The sequence below is a fragment of the Cyprinodon tularosa genome, unplaced genomic scaffold (assembly GCF_016077235.1).
Source record: "Cyprinodon tularosa strain WSP-4 unplaced genomic scaffold, ASM1607723v1 ctg170, whole genome shotgun sequence".
Taxonomy (NCBI): Eukaryota; Metazoa; Chordata; class Actinopteri; order Cyprinodontiformes; family Cyprinodontidae; genus Cyprinodon; species Cyprinodon tularosa.
In genome coordinates this window covers 352109-371071 of record NW_024038532.1, presented here as the reverse complement: position 1 = coordinate 371071, position 18963 = coordinate 352109, and the positions used below count along the sequence as shown (strand labels likewise).

Below are 18963 nucleotides of genomic sequence, written 5' to 3'. Positions count from 1 at the left end.
TCAGACGTTCAAACAAGGAAATAATCGTGCAAAAACTGTTATAGTTGAATTAAACCAAAAAAACATCAAAAATCTGACCATCATGACCAGGGGCGGTTCTAGACCAAATGTACCTGGGGTCAAGAGGGGGCCAGCGTGTTTTCATGGGGGCCCAGAAAAGCATGAAATGAAAAACAGGGCAAGGGATTCAATATATATATTAAGAGAGCTGCTTGACATGAAAGTTTAATTAAGATTCTATATCTTATTAGGTCAAAATACATTCAGAATTTAGGATTTTTACATATTTTTGATTTAATTTCAGTTAAAATTACAGTTTTCTGTAAAATATGATTTAGGACTCAAGAAAAACTCATATTTTCAGATGTAAAAAATGTGATTATTTATTTTTGTTTTGAAAAAAACCTTTAGCAGATGAAAATTGGGATCCTATCTCAATACCACTGAAGCTATCACCTGTTGTTTTTAAATAATTAGTCAAATAGATCCAAAGGACCTATTAGTAACCATGTCTGTTGCAGCACAGATCATCATTACAATTTTTTTTAAGTATTATGTCTTTAGTACAGGGGTCATCATCTACAGGGGCACTGGCCCCCGATGGCCCCTGTCTAGACCCGCCCTTGATCATGACTCTACAGACTGATCAGAGATGAATCTAAAATAAACGTAAAAATGAGCCGGTGATCTGAACATGTACGGTCGTACGCTGACCTCTGCTAGCAAAGCGTTAACCACAGTGTTCTCTGCAGGTCAGTCTGCGGAATTCAGTCATGTCAGCTTCACAGGTTTAGTAAAAATCTTAAATAAAGAATAAAATTCTGTACAACCTGCTCTACTTCAGTTGCTAGAAAACATAAAACATTGCTTCCATAACGGCGGTTCATCTAACTAAACCAGAACCAACAGTCCTCTGCAGGTGAATGCTACATGCTTTCCTACAAACATGCTCCAAAATAAAACAAACAAAACATGAAACATTTCATCTGGACTTTGTTTATAACACATTAGGCTGTTTTTTTTCTTCATTTTTCTTCTCAGTCATGAAGAAGACGGGAACACAGCTGGCCTTTTAGGGTTGCCACCCAGGGCAGCGACTTAATAGGGAGTGTCAAGTACTTTTCTATTTTGTGACTTAAAAAGATAATTCTTCATGATCGGGCCCCATAAATGGTGTTTCAAGGAAGAAAATAAGTTAATGTCTATATTAAAAAGCTTTCCTAATTACAGAGTTTTACTATTTTGTCTGCAAGCAGGCTTCAGAGTATTAAATGCTAAACAAAGGTGCCATTCATGTAAGAACCTCCACTGTAGGGAACCTAAAACCAGTTTCTATGAGAAAACAAGATCGTTCTGCTCCTGTTTGCATCTTAGCTTCCATAAATACAGTCTGTAGTGTCTTAGCTCTCAAGGTGTTGTCAAATGTTAAACTCCAAATAGTTCTTTTAATCTAACATCAATCGCATGGGTAGGATTGGACTTTTGTATGAGATACAAAAACGGTGATGGGGTGATTGGTCAATGGTAGCAACAGGGCAGGGCTTTTCTAGAATAAGCATGAACTGATCCCAGAGGGACCCTTAGTGGCAGTTTGAGGGAGAGTGGCTGGAAATGTAAGGCACAGAAAGTTTCAGCTGGAGCGTCGTCTCCCTACATCTCATCAGGGGATCAATCTGGGGCAAAAAGAATATTTTGGCTTCATTCAGAAACCCTAAAGAGTTTGTTGAACGGCTACTACCATCTTCGCTCCTCCTCTGTAGTTTAACAAACTCTAACAAAGGAAAGTCTAAGCCCAGTGTCTCCATGTGTGCTGAGTTTGGACGGATCATGGATGACGTGTTGAGCAGAGAAAGGATGGTCCCTAAAGGCGGGTGAAAGGACCGACGTGCAGAGGCCCCCTCAGCTTCGGAGACGAGCAGGAGTTGGTGGTAAAGAGAGAAGAAGGGGAGGAGGAGTAAGGCGACGAAGAAGCAGACGAAGAGTCGCTGTTGAGGGTGAAGACACTGGAGATGGCCACATCGATGATCCCTTGACATAATTCTGGGTAGAGTTTCCTGAAGGAGGCAAAGGTAAACAGAACAATGAAAATAACCTAAAAGACCCGTTAGCTCTTAATAACAAGATAAGAAAAAGATGACGCTTATAGTTACTGACTGAGCACAGGCTGGAGCGCCGTTGATCTCAATGAGCCACACTTTGAAGTTTTCATCCACCATGAAGTCAAATCCAAAGAGCTGGAAGCTCTGGTAGGAGAGGTGCTTGGTGCTGATGGCCGCCTCGATGCATGACAGACAGCTCCTGAAGCCACACAAACCAAACTCCTTCATCAATAACTACATGCTGATCGCAGCAACACTGAATGTGACTGACTAGTTCCATCCAGGGTTCCTACAGCATAAGGCAAGTTAAATTCAAGACATTTTAAGACTTTTTAATGCCACTTGAAATAAAAATTTAAGACCAAATTTACAAAAAACACAAGAAAAACCTGCTTGCGACAACTTAACCCAAAGGTTTATTTTAACATAAACCACTGCACTAATGTTTCAAATTTTGAAAAGCTTCCCAAACAGGAAGAAAGCTTGAACAATTATTTAACTGAATTCACAAACTTTCTTTTAGCAGGGAACAAAACAAATCAGTTTTAAAGCCACAACATAACAAGTGCTAAGTCTTTTTTGCAGCTATTTTTCTTTGTATCGTTTTCTATGTTTGATTTGGTGATAAGTGGAGGCATTGTCCATCTGGAAACCTTCCGTTGAAGTAATTTTGGGAAGGGGCGAAAACACTGGTTAGCTGATTGGCCTATGTTGGTGATAGACGGGCCAAATAAACCAATCAGATCAACGAAGCATATGACGTACTAACAGAGCGACGAAGAGGAGCCAATTGATAGATCAAACTTTTGCCGAAACCAGTCGGGAGAAGAGCAAAAACATATTTTCCTCTGAGAAAAGATGTTTTTGCTCTTCTTTCAGTGAGGAAATACTCTGTAATTCCGATAAAACTTGCTCGATAGCCACGCTAACGCTAGTTTCATCGGCTGAAGCCGCCATGTTCTTCAGACTGAACTGTCGCGCTTCTCGTTGCGTCACACTTCAACCCGCCTCAAAGCCAACGCTGATTGGACGTTCGTTTGGTGAACGGCTCCAAATTTTCTTTAACGGAAAGTAGCCAGACTGATTAGCGAGTGAAACCTTGAAAGCTCGCGAGATCAGGATGGTCTCACAAAGACAAAGGTGGAACTAAACTGAGAAATACCGGCTGTTTCTCTGTAACTCCATTTTGACGCTTTGTGTTTCGTGCTTCGCATGCGACTCCACTGCCTTAATTCCCATCGTTCTGAGCTTGAATGACTTCTTGCACAAAATCCACTGAGCCTCATGTATGTTCCCTGGTTTTAGCCATGGAGGAAACTCTTGGCTGGAGACAATTTTGGTTCCATTTACACTTGCTCATATTTTCCAGACAAAAAGTTAATGGTGCATCTCCCAAATGTCCCGGCCGCAACAACGCTTTTATTGGTTCTGTATCGAACCAATAATGGCGAGCGATTATTTTTTTTTTTAATAAAAAAGAAATTGGGAATTTTAACGTTTAATTTAGATTACAAAAATAAATCGTAATAAAAATAATCCTATTTATGATGTTTTAAAAATTAAGACCTACGAAAGACTGATTTAAGACATTTTAATACCAATTAAGGTCTTAAGTTTATTTTGAAAAATTCAATGCCTTTTAAGAATTTTTAAGGACCTGCGGGAACCCTGTCCATCTTGCAAAGATGGAACTAGTGAAGAAATTGGACAAGCAAACACCTGACTAGTTGAGTTAAAGCCAGAAATGTCCTCAGGAAAGTAACTGGTTCTGCTGCCGACGTCAGATTCTCTTCTTAAGTTCTGTCCCTCTTATCCCGCTCCATTAATCAGCGCATTATGACCTGCTCTCCATTTACTGTTGGGCCATCATCTAATGTTACTTTCAAACCGCACCAGTAGAGGCAGAAGAAGCAGCTAGTTTCCTGTAACCTCAGTTCTTCACACATTCTAATAATGAATTCGCTGTTTGCTCTACTGTATTCGTCAGCCTGGAGGAGCTGAAATCGGGGCTCTCAGCATGCAGTGATGATGTCAAAATATAAATCAGCAGGAAGGGAAACTTACTTTATGATGTGTTTGATCTGAGGTAATATGGCTGACTCCAGGGTGACGTTATGAGTGTTCAGGAGGTACAGCCTGAACTCGTCAAAGAACATCTCGTTCCCCTCCTCATAGCGTCCGTAGTTCTGGGAGTGCTCCTTCTGGATGCAGTGGTTGGTCAGGTGGCTCGTCATGTCCTGGAGGTCCGAGCTGTTGTAGGGCTCCGACGAGGTGCGCAGCACGCCCTCCCGGTACAGATAGATATTATACTGATGGTCCACCAGCACCCAGCTCCTGTCAATGGCTCAACATTAAAGGTCTGACATTGTTCACACAGCTTCGCTCCAGCTGGATCATCTACCTGATGTCGAACTTCCGGTGACCCGGTTGCAGCAGCAGCGGTTTCTCCAGGTACTTCTGGATAACGTGAACCTGTCCCTGATTGTCGATATAATCCAGCAGCTCGTTCGCATCTTGTGAGATCAGAATACCAGCACCTGTTGCAACAGAAACGTTTAGGCTGCTACTGTAGTAAAACATCAGTTTAAGCCTGCAGACATAGCTTTTAAAGCTAACTTAAAGGTATAAAAGCTTCTCTTTAATATTTATGTCTTGGATTATGGGGTAAGTTGAAGAAAAAAATGCAAAACTGGACGGATGAATGGTAGACGACCCCCTAGATTAATACCTAGATCCCAAATTAGCAGATTAATGGATGAAATAAAATTTGGATTTTTATTTTTTTCAGGCCTGGTAGGATATAGAAACTATGTCATTATTTCTGCCTAAATTCTGATAAAAAGATAAACCTCCTTTAGCAGCGTATAAGATATCAGATACAGCCTGTAAGTCAGATTCCGTTTTTACCTTTAGCTCCAGCAGAAGACTTAGCGATCCACACCGTTCCCTCTCCGCTCTCTTTTTTACCGTGGTACGAGGCCAAGAAAACCTCCCGCTCGTCTGTTTTAGGATTGCTCTTCAGGTGACTGATGCCATTGGAAGCAGGAGCAACGGGGGTGTTGAGGTTCGTCGGGTAGATGATGTAGGACTCTGGAAACCAGTTGCTGGAGTCCGACAGCTCTGGGCTGGTCTTTATTAGCCTAATGGTCCAGAGTTAGCTGGTTAGCTGATTCTATCCTATAACACAAATCTGTTGCAGTCAGAAGGAAAAACACTCACTTGACCAGGGAGGCTTTTCTGCAGAGCTTGTCTGCTCCTCTGTAGTAATTCACCAGCTGCACCAGTCCTGGTTCATGGCCTGAATAAAGGAAGACAAAAGCTCTTAAACACGTAAAATCCTTGAGTAATTATTAATGTTGAAGGGATAAACAGAACGGACCCTCAAACCTGCAGTTCCTGTAAGAAAAAAATCTGATTCTTTATGTTTAAAATACTGCTGCCCTGTGTTCAAAGAAAGAGCTGCAAAAAACAACAGCTAGTTCACACTAGTATATCTTTAAATTTGAAAAGTTAACTCATATATTTAAATATACAATGGAATTTATTACATGGGTCTATCTCTGCTATTAAAAACCTAAAGTTCATTTTCTTTCTTTGTTTACATGAGGGCTTGTTTTTGCTTTAATTATTGCATCAGTTCCACCTAATACCTTAAATGATGGAGGACCATGGAAACTTAACACTGAGGCTCAAGCAACTTGGATTCTTCCTCTGTCCTCAGAGTCTGTGACCGCAATTTTTATAAGAAATTTAAAATTATCTCATCCTAAAGGAGGATAAGTTACTATTACTAGCAATAAACCAGTCATTTTCCTCTGAAAAAGTCTTTTAGGAGTGGCTTAACACAAGAAGCATTGCCCACGTCCTTAGACTTAGACAACTTCTATTGTGTTTTGTGTGCAAAGTGTATAAAAAATGAAATTTTATTTAGTGCAGCTTTCCAGACAGTAAATGAACATTTCCATGCCATCAAGTGCAGCAGTGATCAAATGTTAACGGTGTGGGGGGGAAATAAAAACACGCCATCCAAGATGGTTGTGCCTGAAGGCAGCGGCTTGCTACAGCTCCAGACGAAAACATAAACTACGCCGATTAGGATGCTACAAAGTAGGCATCGATGATGCATTTACGACCACCAGCGTCTACTGGAGCTTCGGTCACAACATGTCGTTTCTGGACCTGGATAGCTCTATATTTTATTTCTATTGAAGCTCTGACTCCAGAAAGCGTTCCTAATGTTGGTGTATTTTTTCCTTCCACTAAACTTCCCACTCTCATTGTGTCAGTGTAACTCATAGGCAGCTATCAAATCAGCATTGCTCCTTATTACTGCCTTATAATCTCTGTATTATAAATCATTTTAAACATTGACTGACTGACATTGAATGTTGTAGATTAGCTGTAAATATAGTAACCACAAATACCATAAATTAGTGACGTCATGAGATGACGCTTCATTGGAGGGGGCGTTTCCCCGAGGCTTTTCGAGGCTTGCTTCATTTGGGGGAGGAGCCAAAATAGATGACGTCCGAAGACTCGCTACCCACCATACCACGTGACGAAGATGTGGGAGTTTGTAGGAGAGTTGGATATCATTAGGCCTAATCAGAATCAGAAATCTCACCATCACTATCATAAATAAATGCTTATAAACTATAATTTTGTTTGAGATAGACTATCTGAACTGTTTGGTAATACCAATGTTTGGGAGTGACCAAAAAAAAAAAGTCCCAGCATCTGTTTTTATGCTGACTGAAGGGACAACAACTAAAACAACCAAAGCCATCACCTACCAAGGCGTCCAAACGGCAGTCTGTTGCGTTCACCGAGCATCAGGTTGAATCTGGGATTGTCTCTTTTAAGCCTCTTCCAGTGTCCAGTGGAGAGGAGGATTTTAGACACTTCTGCATAAATAGTGCTGTTATCGTCGCGGCTAACAAAGGTGTACATTGGAGAAGTCATCTTTCCACGCTGAGAGCAAATACACGTCTGGTAAATACTAATTCTGGTTCAGTGTGTTAGCCGTGGGAGTTATCACCTCTGGCATGATGATGATTCGGTCATATTTCTACCGGACTTAAACTGCTCCTCACTGAGCCAAACCCAGCAGCTAAAAGCTAACACATGTCAGTGTTGTTATAGTAAAATAATATCGACAGTTTTTGCATGCTGCTGAGCTAATAAGGTTGTTCAACTGATTCCAGATAAGGGTGTGACTGACTGCTGCTCCGGTTCCTGGGGCTGGTCCCGTCCGGATTCAGTCACATCCCGTCAACACTTTAGCTAGCAGCTAAACAAACTGCTATTTCCTATGCTATCAGTGGCTCTGTAAACGCTTCCGCTGCTCACAGAAACCACAAGCGGAGACACAAACCACTGAAAATACAAACTTCAGGCTTCCGAATCACTAATACTCAGCATTTCCCTATCTGCGGCGTGGGCTTTATCCTCTGAAATCTCAGGCATCCGCTGTCGTCCGCTATCGCCAGTATAAACACAGCGGTCTGGCAATCTGGGTAATGTAGTTTTAATCTTCTATAACACCGAGAGTAGCTTATATCAACATAGTATATTATATCATAAATGACGCTGTGGGTGAGTTTTAAAAAAAGATGGGTGGAGAAAAAAAAGTCTGTGTATTCTGTCAAATTAAAGGCGGTGTTCAACTTTTTCACAAAAGAAAATACCACATTTCCCAAAATGCAATGCGCCATGGCGTTCATCGAACCTTCCTTCCAGCAAGGAAATCAAACGTTATGGCGTCCCCCATCTTGTGAGTGGAACATTTGGAACTGGCTTTTCGCAACAAATCAAACAAGATTTAAATTCAGTTGCTTTTACATTGTCGGTTTCTTTCTAAAATATGATTCGTGACAAGACTTAGATTCTTATGATATTAATAGGCTAACGGCAACAACAAAAAACAGCATATTCTATTCAGAATAAGAAGTAAGAAGTGGGAAAATGTACTAGAAATGCAGCTAAATCGATTTATTTGAATTTTGAAAGTATAATAAATGCTTTGAATATGTTATTCTAGTCATATTTTTTTTTAAATGTATGTTATTTTGCGAGGAATTTTTTTTTTTTTTTAATTGTTAGGCTTATTTTTATAGATGATGTGTGAGTCTGTTAAACCCCAATAATAAGTGCCTGTTACGAGTCAAATCTAATGTTTTCCTTAGTAGTTTATCTAACTGGGACACTCATTATGTACATATTAGAGATCTGGAAATGAAATATTCCCTAATATAGTTTTTACAATAGCTTTATAACAAATAACTACTAACATGTATTGTAATAGTGTTTTATGTTGTTTAAACGGGAAAAATGTGAGTGTACTGACATGAAAAATATACAAAAAGGTTTTAACGTTATAAGGGGTTACAGCGAAATAGTTCTATAGGTATTTTTGCCACACGCAATATGGCGTCGAATTGTCTATGGCTATTACGTTATAGACCACAAGATGGCGATGTAAGCCTTTCTGCAAACTGGAAGATATCCTCCAAATCATGAAAAAATAGAATATGCTCTCTCTTTAGAAGAACTTTCAATGAATTTTGAGGAATTTAGATTTATCTGAACGAAAAAATTAACCACTTTATGTGAACTGTAACAATGTTTGGATCCCATTTCTCTTTTGATAAACATTTGAAACCAATTAATCCGTATATTGTTTCAAAAATTGTCCTAATACATCTAATTAATACTGTTAATAGTACATTGTATTGCATTATATATATTGTATGAAACTGTGTTAAAACAAACTGGTCCTATAGTAACTCTATTACAGATGGAGTAATGTAACGAAAGTAATTTCTCCCTGGGATTATTAAAGTATTTCTGATTCTGATTCCCGGTTGATGGGACAGGTGTTGTGAATGAAACGGTCCCCAGCTTAAAAGAGCTCCTGTGTGTCGCTGAATGTGTGCATTGATGACTGAAATACATCTTCTGCCTCCGTTTATCTGTTTACTACAGTGAGTTAAATTCATGTTAATGTGGATTTAAAGACATTTCAGTTAGTGGGGAAAAAAAAAACATTGCAGGGGGGCATGTAAAAAAAAGTTTTATCAAGCAAAACTTTCGCGACCACCATGCAGTACCTCCGAAGACCCCCTAGGGGTCGCAGACCTCTTGAAGACCTCCGCTTTAGGTCGAGTTGGACCGACCTTAGAAAGAACGAAAGAGATAAGTGTAATGCAGTTGTTTTTCATTATCTTAGATAAATCAGTGCAATTGGGAGGATTTAAATCTTATTTTGGTTTTATTGGTTTTTGTTTAGTTGATTTTGTTTTGTTCAGTACAAGCAGGATCCACAGTCCAAACCAACTGGTGGCGGTAATGCACCATTTCGTTGCGTACCAACCACGAAAAAAAAAAAAAAAAAAAGTCCAATAAAGAAGAAGAAGAAAGTTGGACCGAAACAGGAAGTGATCTGGCGGAAGCAGAAATCAAGTGGCGGGATTTTACAGGAGTCCCAATGGCGTTTTAAAGCGAATCAGTGATCATAGCAGTAAAAGTGATAAAGTGTTTCAGTAGCGTCTTCAGACACAGCAGTGAAAGCAGTGCTAACTGTAAGTGATGGCCGCCATTCTCTCATTTGTTCCTCGGCTATGACGTAGAGCTGTTTTCTGAAAACTGTCAAAGTTTGGAGGACAAGCGATGACGTAATACAGCATGTAAATATTTCGACACAGATTTAAAACAAATTTTAGCGCATTTTATTTAGATTTTGTGAGATAGGCTAACAGAAAGTAGTGCAAACTATTTGAAATATAACGTAGATTCAAGCCTGTGCGTAATTAAAATATAATTGTTGTAATTGTTTTAGTTACTGATTAACTCTTAATACATTCCAAGTTCCCAGTGCTGTTTGAGTAATTACTATTAAAAAAAAGTTTGCAGTACAGAGAATTTTCTTAAATCCACAGATGAATTTCCTGAAGAAAGTTTGAAGAAGTTTGCTGGAAATGATAAAAATTCCCCAGAAATCCTTCCTGTGAAAGTTTCCCTGTTAAACTGCTCACAGAAAACCCTTTTCACTTTGTGCTTGCATCTCTACTTTAAAGCTCCACTTACAGAAGTGCATAGATAATAGTTATCCTATTGACAGAGACTGCCACCTGAGCTGCTGAGTTCTGCAGCTCCTCCAGTGTAACTATTGGCATCTGTTTCAAATTGGATTAATGCCCTTTTTTTTGAATGGTCAAACTTCTGCTGTTTTATTTTCTTAAAATTTCTTAACAGAAATGCTGGAATTTTTTCCTTTAACTTTCCCGAAAAAAAGTAGGAAAAACTGATAGAAACTATTCCTGTTTTCTGCTTTAGGTTGGATTGGTCTATTTTGTTTAACAATAATTTTTAAATAATTAACATTTTCCTTCTACACTCAAAATAATTTTCACCCAAATTTTAAGTTTTAGGTAATTTTATTAACTAACAAATTCTTATTAATTTTTCTCAATCCACAGACCTATTAGATAAACGTATGTGATGCATAGTCATAAATCTAATATAGCTTACTTATCTAACCCTTTATAGGGCAAGTTACCGTAAGGTCTAGGAGCACAAGATCTATATCCAGCCATTCAGCAAATATCCTGCTACATGGCTGTACATCTATTTTTGGCAGTTGACCAATTAGATGAGCCCTTGAATGATATATTTACTGTAAATTAAGTAAAAAAAAAAAACGTAATAAGCTATTAAGTAAAAACTGCCTGTATCAGCATTAATTATCTAAAGTTATGTTTAAACAAAAAAAGGTGATTCTTAAAATCTATGAGTGTTTTTCATGAATTTCTTATTGAAGAACTTTTATTTTAGTTAACATGTTAGGGCAAGTGACTGTTTCTGTAATTACATTGACCTTGATTTTTGCTATCAAAATATAAATATTTTAAATAAACTAATAAGGTCTTTTTCCTGTCCTCCACTAACACCCTTAGCTTAAAATTTGGATTTTCAAACAATTTCATTTAGTGTTCTATAATACATAATTGACAGGTTTATCTATTTAGGAATAACGAAGTAATCTTACTCAAAGTTAGTAATGAGTGTATTATTTTAATTGCATGAACTTTATGTATTTGAATACACTAATTTGTATTATGGGTAAGTATATTCTATTAATACTAAAGACATAAACCTGGTGACTTTTTCAAATAAATATGCTTTATTATACAAATAATAAGATTTGTACGGAAGAGGATTAGGGCCACTGAAAGAAAAAAAAGTTGACTGATTTTTAAATTTTATTTCAATTTAGTATGGGGAAAAAGTCAGAATTCTGACTTTAATCTCAGAATAAAAAAAGTCAGAATTCTGCCTTTAATCTCAGAATAAAAAAAGTCAGAATTCTGACTTTTTTTCTCAGAATTCTGACTTTAATCTCAGAAATCTGACTTTAATCTGAGAATTCTGACTTTTTTCCTCAGAATTCTGACTTTAATCTCAGAATTCTGACTTTAATCTCAGAATTCTGACTTTAATCTCAGAATAAAAAAGTCAGAATTCTGACTTTTTTTCTCAGAATTCTGACTTTCATCTCAGAATTCTGACTTAAATCTCAGAATTCTGACTTTAATCTCAGAATAAAAAAAGTCAGAATTCTGAGATTAAAGTCAGAATTCTGAGAAAAAAAGTCAGAATTCTGAGAAAAAGTCAGAATTCTGAGAAAAAAAGTCAGAATTCTGAGATGAAAGTCAGAATTCTGAGATGAAAGTCAGAATTCTGAGATGAAAGTCAGAATTCTGAGAAAAAAAGTCAGAATTCTGACTTTTTTTATTCTGAGATTAAAGTCAGAATTCTGAGATTAAAGTCAGAATTCTGAGGAAAAAAGTCAGAATTCTGAGATTAAAGTCAGAATTCTGAGATTAAAGTCAGAATTCTGAGATTAAAGTCAGAATTCTGAGAAAAAAGTCAGAATTCTGAGAAAAAAGTCAGAATTCTGAGATGAAAGTCAGAATTCTGAGATGAAAGTCAGAATTCTGAGAAAAAAGTCAGAATTCTGAGAAAAAAGTCAGAATTCTGAGATGAAAGTCAGAATTCTGAGATTAAAGTCAGAATTCTGAGAAAAAAAGTCAGAATTCTGAGAAAAAGTCAGAATTCTGAGAAAAAAAGTCAGAATTCTGAGATGAAAGTCAGAATTCTGAGATGAAAGTCAGAATTCTGAGATGAAAGTCAGAATTCTGAGAAAAAAAGTCAGAATTCTGACTTTTTTTATTCTGAGATTAAAGTCAGAATTCTGAGATTAAAGTCAGAATTCTGAGGAAAAAAGTCAGAATTCTGAGATTAAAGTCAGAATTCTGAGATTAAAGTCAGAATTCTGAGATTAAAGTCAGAATTCTGAGAAAAAAGTCAGAATTCTGAGAAAAAAGTCAGAATTCTGAGATGAAAGTCAGAATTCTGAGATGAAAGTCAGAATTCTGAGAAAAAAGTCAGAATTCTGAGATGAAAGTCAGAATTCTGACTTTCATCTCTGAATTCTGACTTTCATCTCAGAATAAAAAAAGTCAGAATTCTGACTTTAATCTCAGAATTGTGACTTTAATCTCAGAATAAAAAAAGTCAGAATTCTGATAAAAAAAAGTCAGAATTCTGACTTTTTTTCCCATACTAAATTGAAATAAAATTTAAAAATCAGTTAAATTTTTTTCCCCACTGGCCCTAATCCTCTTCCGTAGATTTGTGTTAAAGATATAAAAAAAAAAGTATTTGGGAATTTGTTTTGTAAAACAAAAACGTAAATTTGGGTGAAATATTTTTCTGAGTGTTCTTCTTTCTTTAGGACCCATCCCACCATCTGTTTAAGCTCCTCCCACAAATTGTCTCTGAGGTTTTTGGACGTCCTCTCCATTGCATCGACCTTTGAGATGCTTTGTAAATATTTATCAGATTTTAAGTCTGTATTTTCATATAAGGTTTTCTCAGCATGATTCAGGAAAAGCTTCCCATAGCATGATGCTTCCACCTCCGTATGTATCAGTTGGAAAGGTTCCCTCAGGCTTTGGATCCATCTGACATCTTGTCTCCGAAGGAAGCAGCTTGTTTGACGTTTTCTCCAGAAACGTAACGATCCCTGAAATCAACCCTGTCTGGTTTTTCCAAAACAGTTTAAAAGACATATTAACCTTTCTGTTTGTAAAGATTAGATTTTTAAGAGGGCGATAAAAATCTCATTCTGTCATTTTGAAGAAAGGAATAATGTCAAAGCTCCTAATTGTGGAAAGTTTAATTCATCATCAGATAGGGAGCGAATCAGTTAGTTTGTCAGTAAATGTTTGCTTTAAACTCTGTATAAAAATATCTTTTCTTTTGGATCCAGTTCATTCTGTGTTTATCACAAAAGGTAGAGGACACACGGTCCGTCTGGCGTTTACAGAGGTCATGTATTTTTCATCACGTTTTGTCCCCTCTCTTCCACCAGGCTGGAGCAGGCCAGGCATGAGCGGCGCACACCTGGAGGAATGGCAGAGGAGGTCCTTTGACATTTCATCTGGCAGCTGCACACCTGAACAGAAGGCCGATGCCTACCGGGCCCACATCCTCTCCATTCAGTATGCATGGGCAAGCTCCCAGCTTTCTCCGGCCGGAGCGGCCAGCCTGCTCAGGACCTACTCGGAGCGCTACTCTGCGGTGCTGGACTCGGATGACCCCCAAACTGGGCTCAACAACTATGCAGAGGGAGCGCTCCATCTGGCCCGCAGTCAGAAGAACCACAGCGACAAATGGGAGTCGGCGCTCACCGCAGAGAGCGTGCTGCAGATCCCTTCAGTGCAGAGGATGATTCAGGCAGGTTCTGGAAGACAAAGCTTCCCGGTGGGCTCAGCGGATGCTAACATCCCTGTGGGAGAAGACAGCAGAGGTGATCGTCCCCCCGCCAGGTCAGATGCAGCGTGGTTTACAGCAGCACGCTGCAGCTCTGAGGCCAGCAACGCTACAAACGTATCAGCAGATAAACCAAGAACTTTAGACGTTCGTCCTGCAGTCCGACCTCAGTCCATTTTCACTCATCCTTCCTCAGCTCCTCCTGGTCCTTCAGGAGGAGCACAGAACCATCAGTCCTCCTTCTTTCCCTCCTCAAACTCGTCCAAACGGAAGAATTTCTACAACCCAGACGAAAGCGACGGCGTGAAAGGTCAGTATGGAGGGCGAGGGGGAGCGGGACCCCGACCCGGAGGCAACTTTAAAACGGCCAGGGAGCAGTTCATCGTAGAGCAGCAGAAGAAACAGTCCTACCAGCCGCAGAGAGCCCACCCCCCCGGCATGGCGGCGGCCATGAAGAAATCTCTGGGTGCCAACAGACCTCGTGGAGCGTCTTCCAAGTTTGTGTCGCCCATCCCCCGGCAGGAGGAGGAGGACGGCGCCGCTGGTAGGAACCCCAACGCTGAACCCCAAATCCTGGATGAGCGTCTGAAGAACTTTGAGCCGAAGATAGTGGAGCTGATCATGAGTGAGATCATGGATCACGGCCCTCCTGTTGCCTGGGACGACATCGCGGGCCTGGAGTTCGCTAAGACCACCATCAAGGAGATTGTGGTTTGGCCCATGCTGCGCCCGGACATCTTTACCGGTCTGCGTGGGCCCCCTAAAGGGATCCTGCTGTTTGGGCCCCCGGGGACGGGGAAAACGCTCATAGGAAAGTGCATCGCCTGCCAGTCGGGCGCCACCTTCTTCAGCATCAGCGCTTCGTCGCTCACGTCCAAGTGGGTGGGCGAGGGGGAGAAAATGGTCCGAGCCCTGTTCGCCATCGCCCGCTGCCACCAGCCGGCGGTGATTTTCATCGACGAAATCGACTCCTTACTGTCCCAGCGGACGGACGGGGAGCACGACTCGTCCCGCAGGATCAAGACGGAGTTCCTGGTCCAGTTGGACGGCGCCACCACGGCCGCCGACGACCGCATCCTGGTGGTCGGGGCCACCAACCGCCCCCAGGAGATCGACGAGGCTGCGCGGCGACGCCTGGCCAAACGGCTCTACATCCCGCTCCCGGAGGCGTCCGCCCGGCGGCAGATAGTGACCAACCTCATGGCGCGGGAGAAAAACCAGCTGCGGGATCAGGAGCTGGAGCTGGTGGTAACGGCCACGGACGGCTTCTCCGGCGCCGACATGACCCAGCTGTGCAGAGAAGCCGCCCTTGGACCCATACGCGGCATACGCCTCAGCGACATCGCCACCATCAGCGCGGATCAGGTGAGGCCAATTCTCTACGGCGACTTCCAGGAAGCCTTAAAGACGGTTCGACCGAGTGTTTCTGCTAAAGACCTGGAGCTGTACGAGGACTGGAACAAGACCTTCGGATGCGGACGCTGAATCTCGACGAGATCAAACCAAACAGAAGGCTGCTAGCCCTGAAACTTCACGCTAAGACACTAAAATATAACATAAAATAAAAATATATAAAAAGGAATAATCAAAATTGCTAAATTTTGTATTTGTAAAGACTTTACATGCAAAAAAAACTGATATTGTCTAGTTGGGCTTCCTGCTTTATCTCCCACTTATAACCAGCTGCTGTTTAGAAATATGGAAATAATTAGCTTTGTCTTAGCAGGAAAAATGTTTTTTTGTTTTCCTTACTTAGAGTAATAATCAGTATTCTCTTTCCCAACAATGTTCTATTTTCTATAATCTAGTTGTGGTCAACTGGCAGAAAATGTTTATGATTCCAATAAATAAGAGCTTAGTAACTTGGACTTTATCTTTTGTAATAAACTCAAACCGATGAATTGGGTTTGATTCCAGTTTTCTGCTCAGATTTTTGTTCAGTTTCCTGTTAAACATTCAGTCCTTTAGGTCTTATTTATTTAAACAGCTGCTCTGTTTTGGAAATTTGTTCGTATATTTAACTTAAATTTAGTGGGATTTACTGTTTGGATTCAGTGCCATGTTTTTTTTTTGGTTTGTTTTGTGACATTTTGTTTGCTCATAATGTTATGTGAAACAGAAATATGTCTTTTAGATCCATGCAAAGTTTTTGATCCAGAATTAGTGTTCAAACTTTCCCATGTGCTGCTTCTTGTTCCCGGCCCCCCGTTTAGAAAAAAATCCACGTTATTTCTGTTTTTTGCAGGGAAAATGTAGCACTAATCGATATTCCCTCCTCCAACGATTTTCTGCTTTCCATTATCTACTGGAAGGAAATGTTTTTTAGTTTTTTTTATGATATAAATAATAAATAGGAGCTTAGTTACTTCAAATAATTGTGAGATTAAATGGTTCAGATTTGTCATGTTTCAACTACAAAAAGTTGAGTTTTTTAGTTCTTTCTACATTTGTTTGCTCATAATTTAATGTAAAACAGAAATATTTATTTAATACCTGTGTAAAAGTTTTGATTGGGAATTAAAGTGTTCAAACCTTCCCATGTGTTGTTTCTCGTCCTCCTCCCGCAGTGCTGATCTGATCCACGGGGGGCAGTGTTTTCCCTTCACTTTGCCTTAAAGTCTCCCTGTCCTGAAATCTTCCTGACTCTGGATGAGTTAATAATGGAACGGAAGTTGAGCAACACTGAGAGAATCCTAAGTTTCATGTATTTAAAAACAACTTTTCTTTTGCTTTCCTCCCTTCCTGTTTGAAATGAAGACATCCCTGGAGTCAACAGAAAAAAGTGCTTCTGCAGTACGTCTCAGAGATTCCTCCATGTTCCTGTTTCAGCAAAGATCCTCGTCCTGATTCTTCATATTTGGTTTCGATATTTTTATTTTCAATGTTTTGCAGCCTCAGTAGAAGCTTTCGATCATTTTTCAAACTGGATTAGTTGTAGTATTACACATGCGGTGGTTTCTTAGTGTTCACACACACTAACCTGTTTCACAATGAGTCACAAACAGCTTAAAAATTTGCATTTGATCTTACATCTACATTAATGTCAGTTTCCAAGGCTTACTAAGCTTTTTCAATGGGATTACGCTTCTATTAAATCCACAGGATACTGTTTCAAAGGCTAAACCTGCTTTAAACTGATCTTTCTAATACATTTATTGTTCAATTCAGTTTATTTCTATAGCGCCAATTCACAACACGTCATCTAAGGCACTTTACAGTTTACCAGATCATCCAGTCAGATTGATTAAAAGTTTTCTATCTAAGGAAAACCAGTTGATTGCATCGACTCATTGACTCAAATACAATCCCTCACACTAAGCATGCTTGTAGCGACAGTGGAGAGGAAAAACTCCCTTTTAACAGGAGGAAACCTCCGACAGAACCAGCCTCAGTGTGAGCGGCCATCTGCTGAGGCCGACGGGGGTTCAAGGAGACAGAAGCAACTGTAAAAGGCGGCCCCATCCAAGAAACACAGCCAGGCAGACAAGCTCTGAGCCAACTCCCATGTCAGAGGATGAAGAGAGCACATCCAGTTAGTCACAGTCAGAGAAACAGGACTACACTGTAAAACAGGCCGATCTCGAACATCTATGGTGTTGATGGCAGCAGCACAGCTGATATTTCTCTCCAGGATGGAGTCACAGCCAAACAGGAACGGACCAGATGAAGCTACTATGAGAAAAAGTAGGGAGATTGAACTAACAGATTCTGCAGAGTGGGAGAATAGAGACAGAATTAACCCGAATGTCCTCCAGCAGTCTAAGCCTATAGCAGCATAACTAGAGAGATAGCTCAGGATAACCTGAGCCACTCTAACTAGAAGCTTTATCAAAAAGGAAAGTTTTAAGTCTAGCCTTAAAAGTAGACAGGGTGTCTGCCTCACGGACTAAAACTGGTGGTTGGTTCCACAGGAGAGGAGCCTGATAACTAAAAGATCTGCATCCCATTCTACTTTTAGAAATTCTAGGAACCACTAGTAAACCTGCAGATTGAGAGCGAAGTGCTCTGTTAGGAACATAAGGAACAATCAGATCTCTGATATAAGATGGAGCTTGGCCATTTAAGGCTTTATATGTGAGAAGGAGGATTTTAAATTCTATTCTGGATTTAACAGGAAGCCAATGAAGAGAAGCCAGGATAGGAGAGATATGATCTCTCTTTTTAATTTTCATCAGAACTCTGGCTGCAGCATTTTGGGTCATTTGCATGTATCCAAGCGATACAAGGCTTTGTCTATATAAAGACTCAAACTCACTGCGGATCCAAACATTTGAATTGAGAAAGCTTCCAAGAAAGGAGGCAAAACGTCTTCAAACCTCGGAAACCAAGTCCAGTGGATTTTTTATTTTTACGGAATGACTATGACCTGGATGACTGAGAACCTTCATCAGCATTTTACACTTATCTGAAAAACATTTTTGTTTTACCTATTATGAGCAAAAAAAAAGCTGACAAACATTTAGACAGAAAATTATGCAAATGTCACGAAACAAACCGAGTTGGAACAAAAACAACATGGCACCGGACCCAAACACTATCTTTGTTAGTCCCTAGAAATCAGAGTTCTCCATAGAACAGTTTTCTTCAGATTAAATATAAATGCTCAAAGGTATCATGGAGGATGATCTTTTTCCAGGTGGATCATCTAAATAATAGGTCCTCCTAATTGTCAATCATTCTGGTGATATTTTTACGTAAGGCCGTCATACGTGTTTGTCCCCATTTTCACTAAGCGTTGGTGAGTCTGACATAGTGGAAAAATTATAAATCTACTTTTGGAAAGTAATTTTGTATGAAGCGATGCAAACAGCAACTTTTAAACAGAGCGTGCACGAGGACAAATGGGCTTGTGCACGCTCTCGCATGCATTTAACAGGCGTTCCTGTTGGATTCAGAAAATGTAGGTTTGCAAATAAATAGAAATTGAGTCTACACAGGAAAGAGATTCAAGCAGCTTCTGCAGGAGCGGAAAGAAAAAGCCCAACCCAACTTCAAGTTTTCCTTCTCCGAATCCCCTCCTGCAGCCGTC

At 39.9% G+C, this 18963-nt stretch overlaps 2 protein-coding genes across 3 annotated transcripts; one reads left to right on the top strand and one right to left on the bottom strand.

Annotated features, from left to right (window-relative positions):
• Positions 1-1729: 1729 nt before the first annotated feature.
• On the bottom strand, positions 1730-7599 carry ttl (tubulin tyrosine ligase). Its single transcript, XM_038281420.1, has 7 exons — positions 6893-7599; positions 5319-5397; positions 5007-5239; positions 4501-4636; positions 4164-4433; positions 2155-2298; positions 1730-2054 (listed from the first exon to the last, which is right to left on the bottom strand). The coding sequence occupies exons 1-7, from the start codon at positions 7059-7061 to the stop codon at positions 1862-1864; spliced, it is 1224 nt and encodes a 407-aa protein (XP_038137348.1). The 5' UTR covers positions 7062-7599; the 3' UTR covers positions 1730-1861.
• Positions 7600-9532: 1933 nt separating this feature from the next.
• On the top strand, positions 9533-16110 carry fignl1 (fidgetin-like 1). Of its 2 annotated transcripts, none has more exons than XM_038281390.1 (2): positions 9533-9679; positions 13534-16110. In XM_038281390.1, the coding sequence occupies exon 2, from the start codon at positions 13551-13553 to the stop codon at positions 15417-15419; it is 1869 nt and encodes a 622-aa protein (XP_038137318.1). In that variant the 5' UTR covers positions 9533-9679; positions 13534-13550; the 3' UTR covers positions 15420-16110. The 2 variants fall into 2 exon arrangements, with proteins under 2 accessions (XP_038137318.1, XP_038137320.1); XM_038281392.1 differs by having other exon boundaries at positions 9535-9784.
• The last annotated feature ends 2853 nt before the right edge of the window (positions 16111-18963 follow it).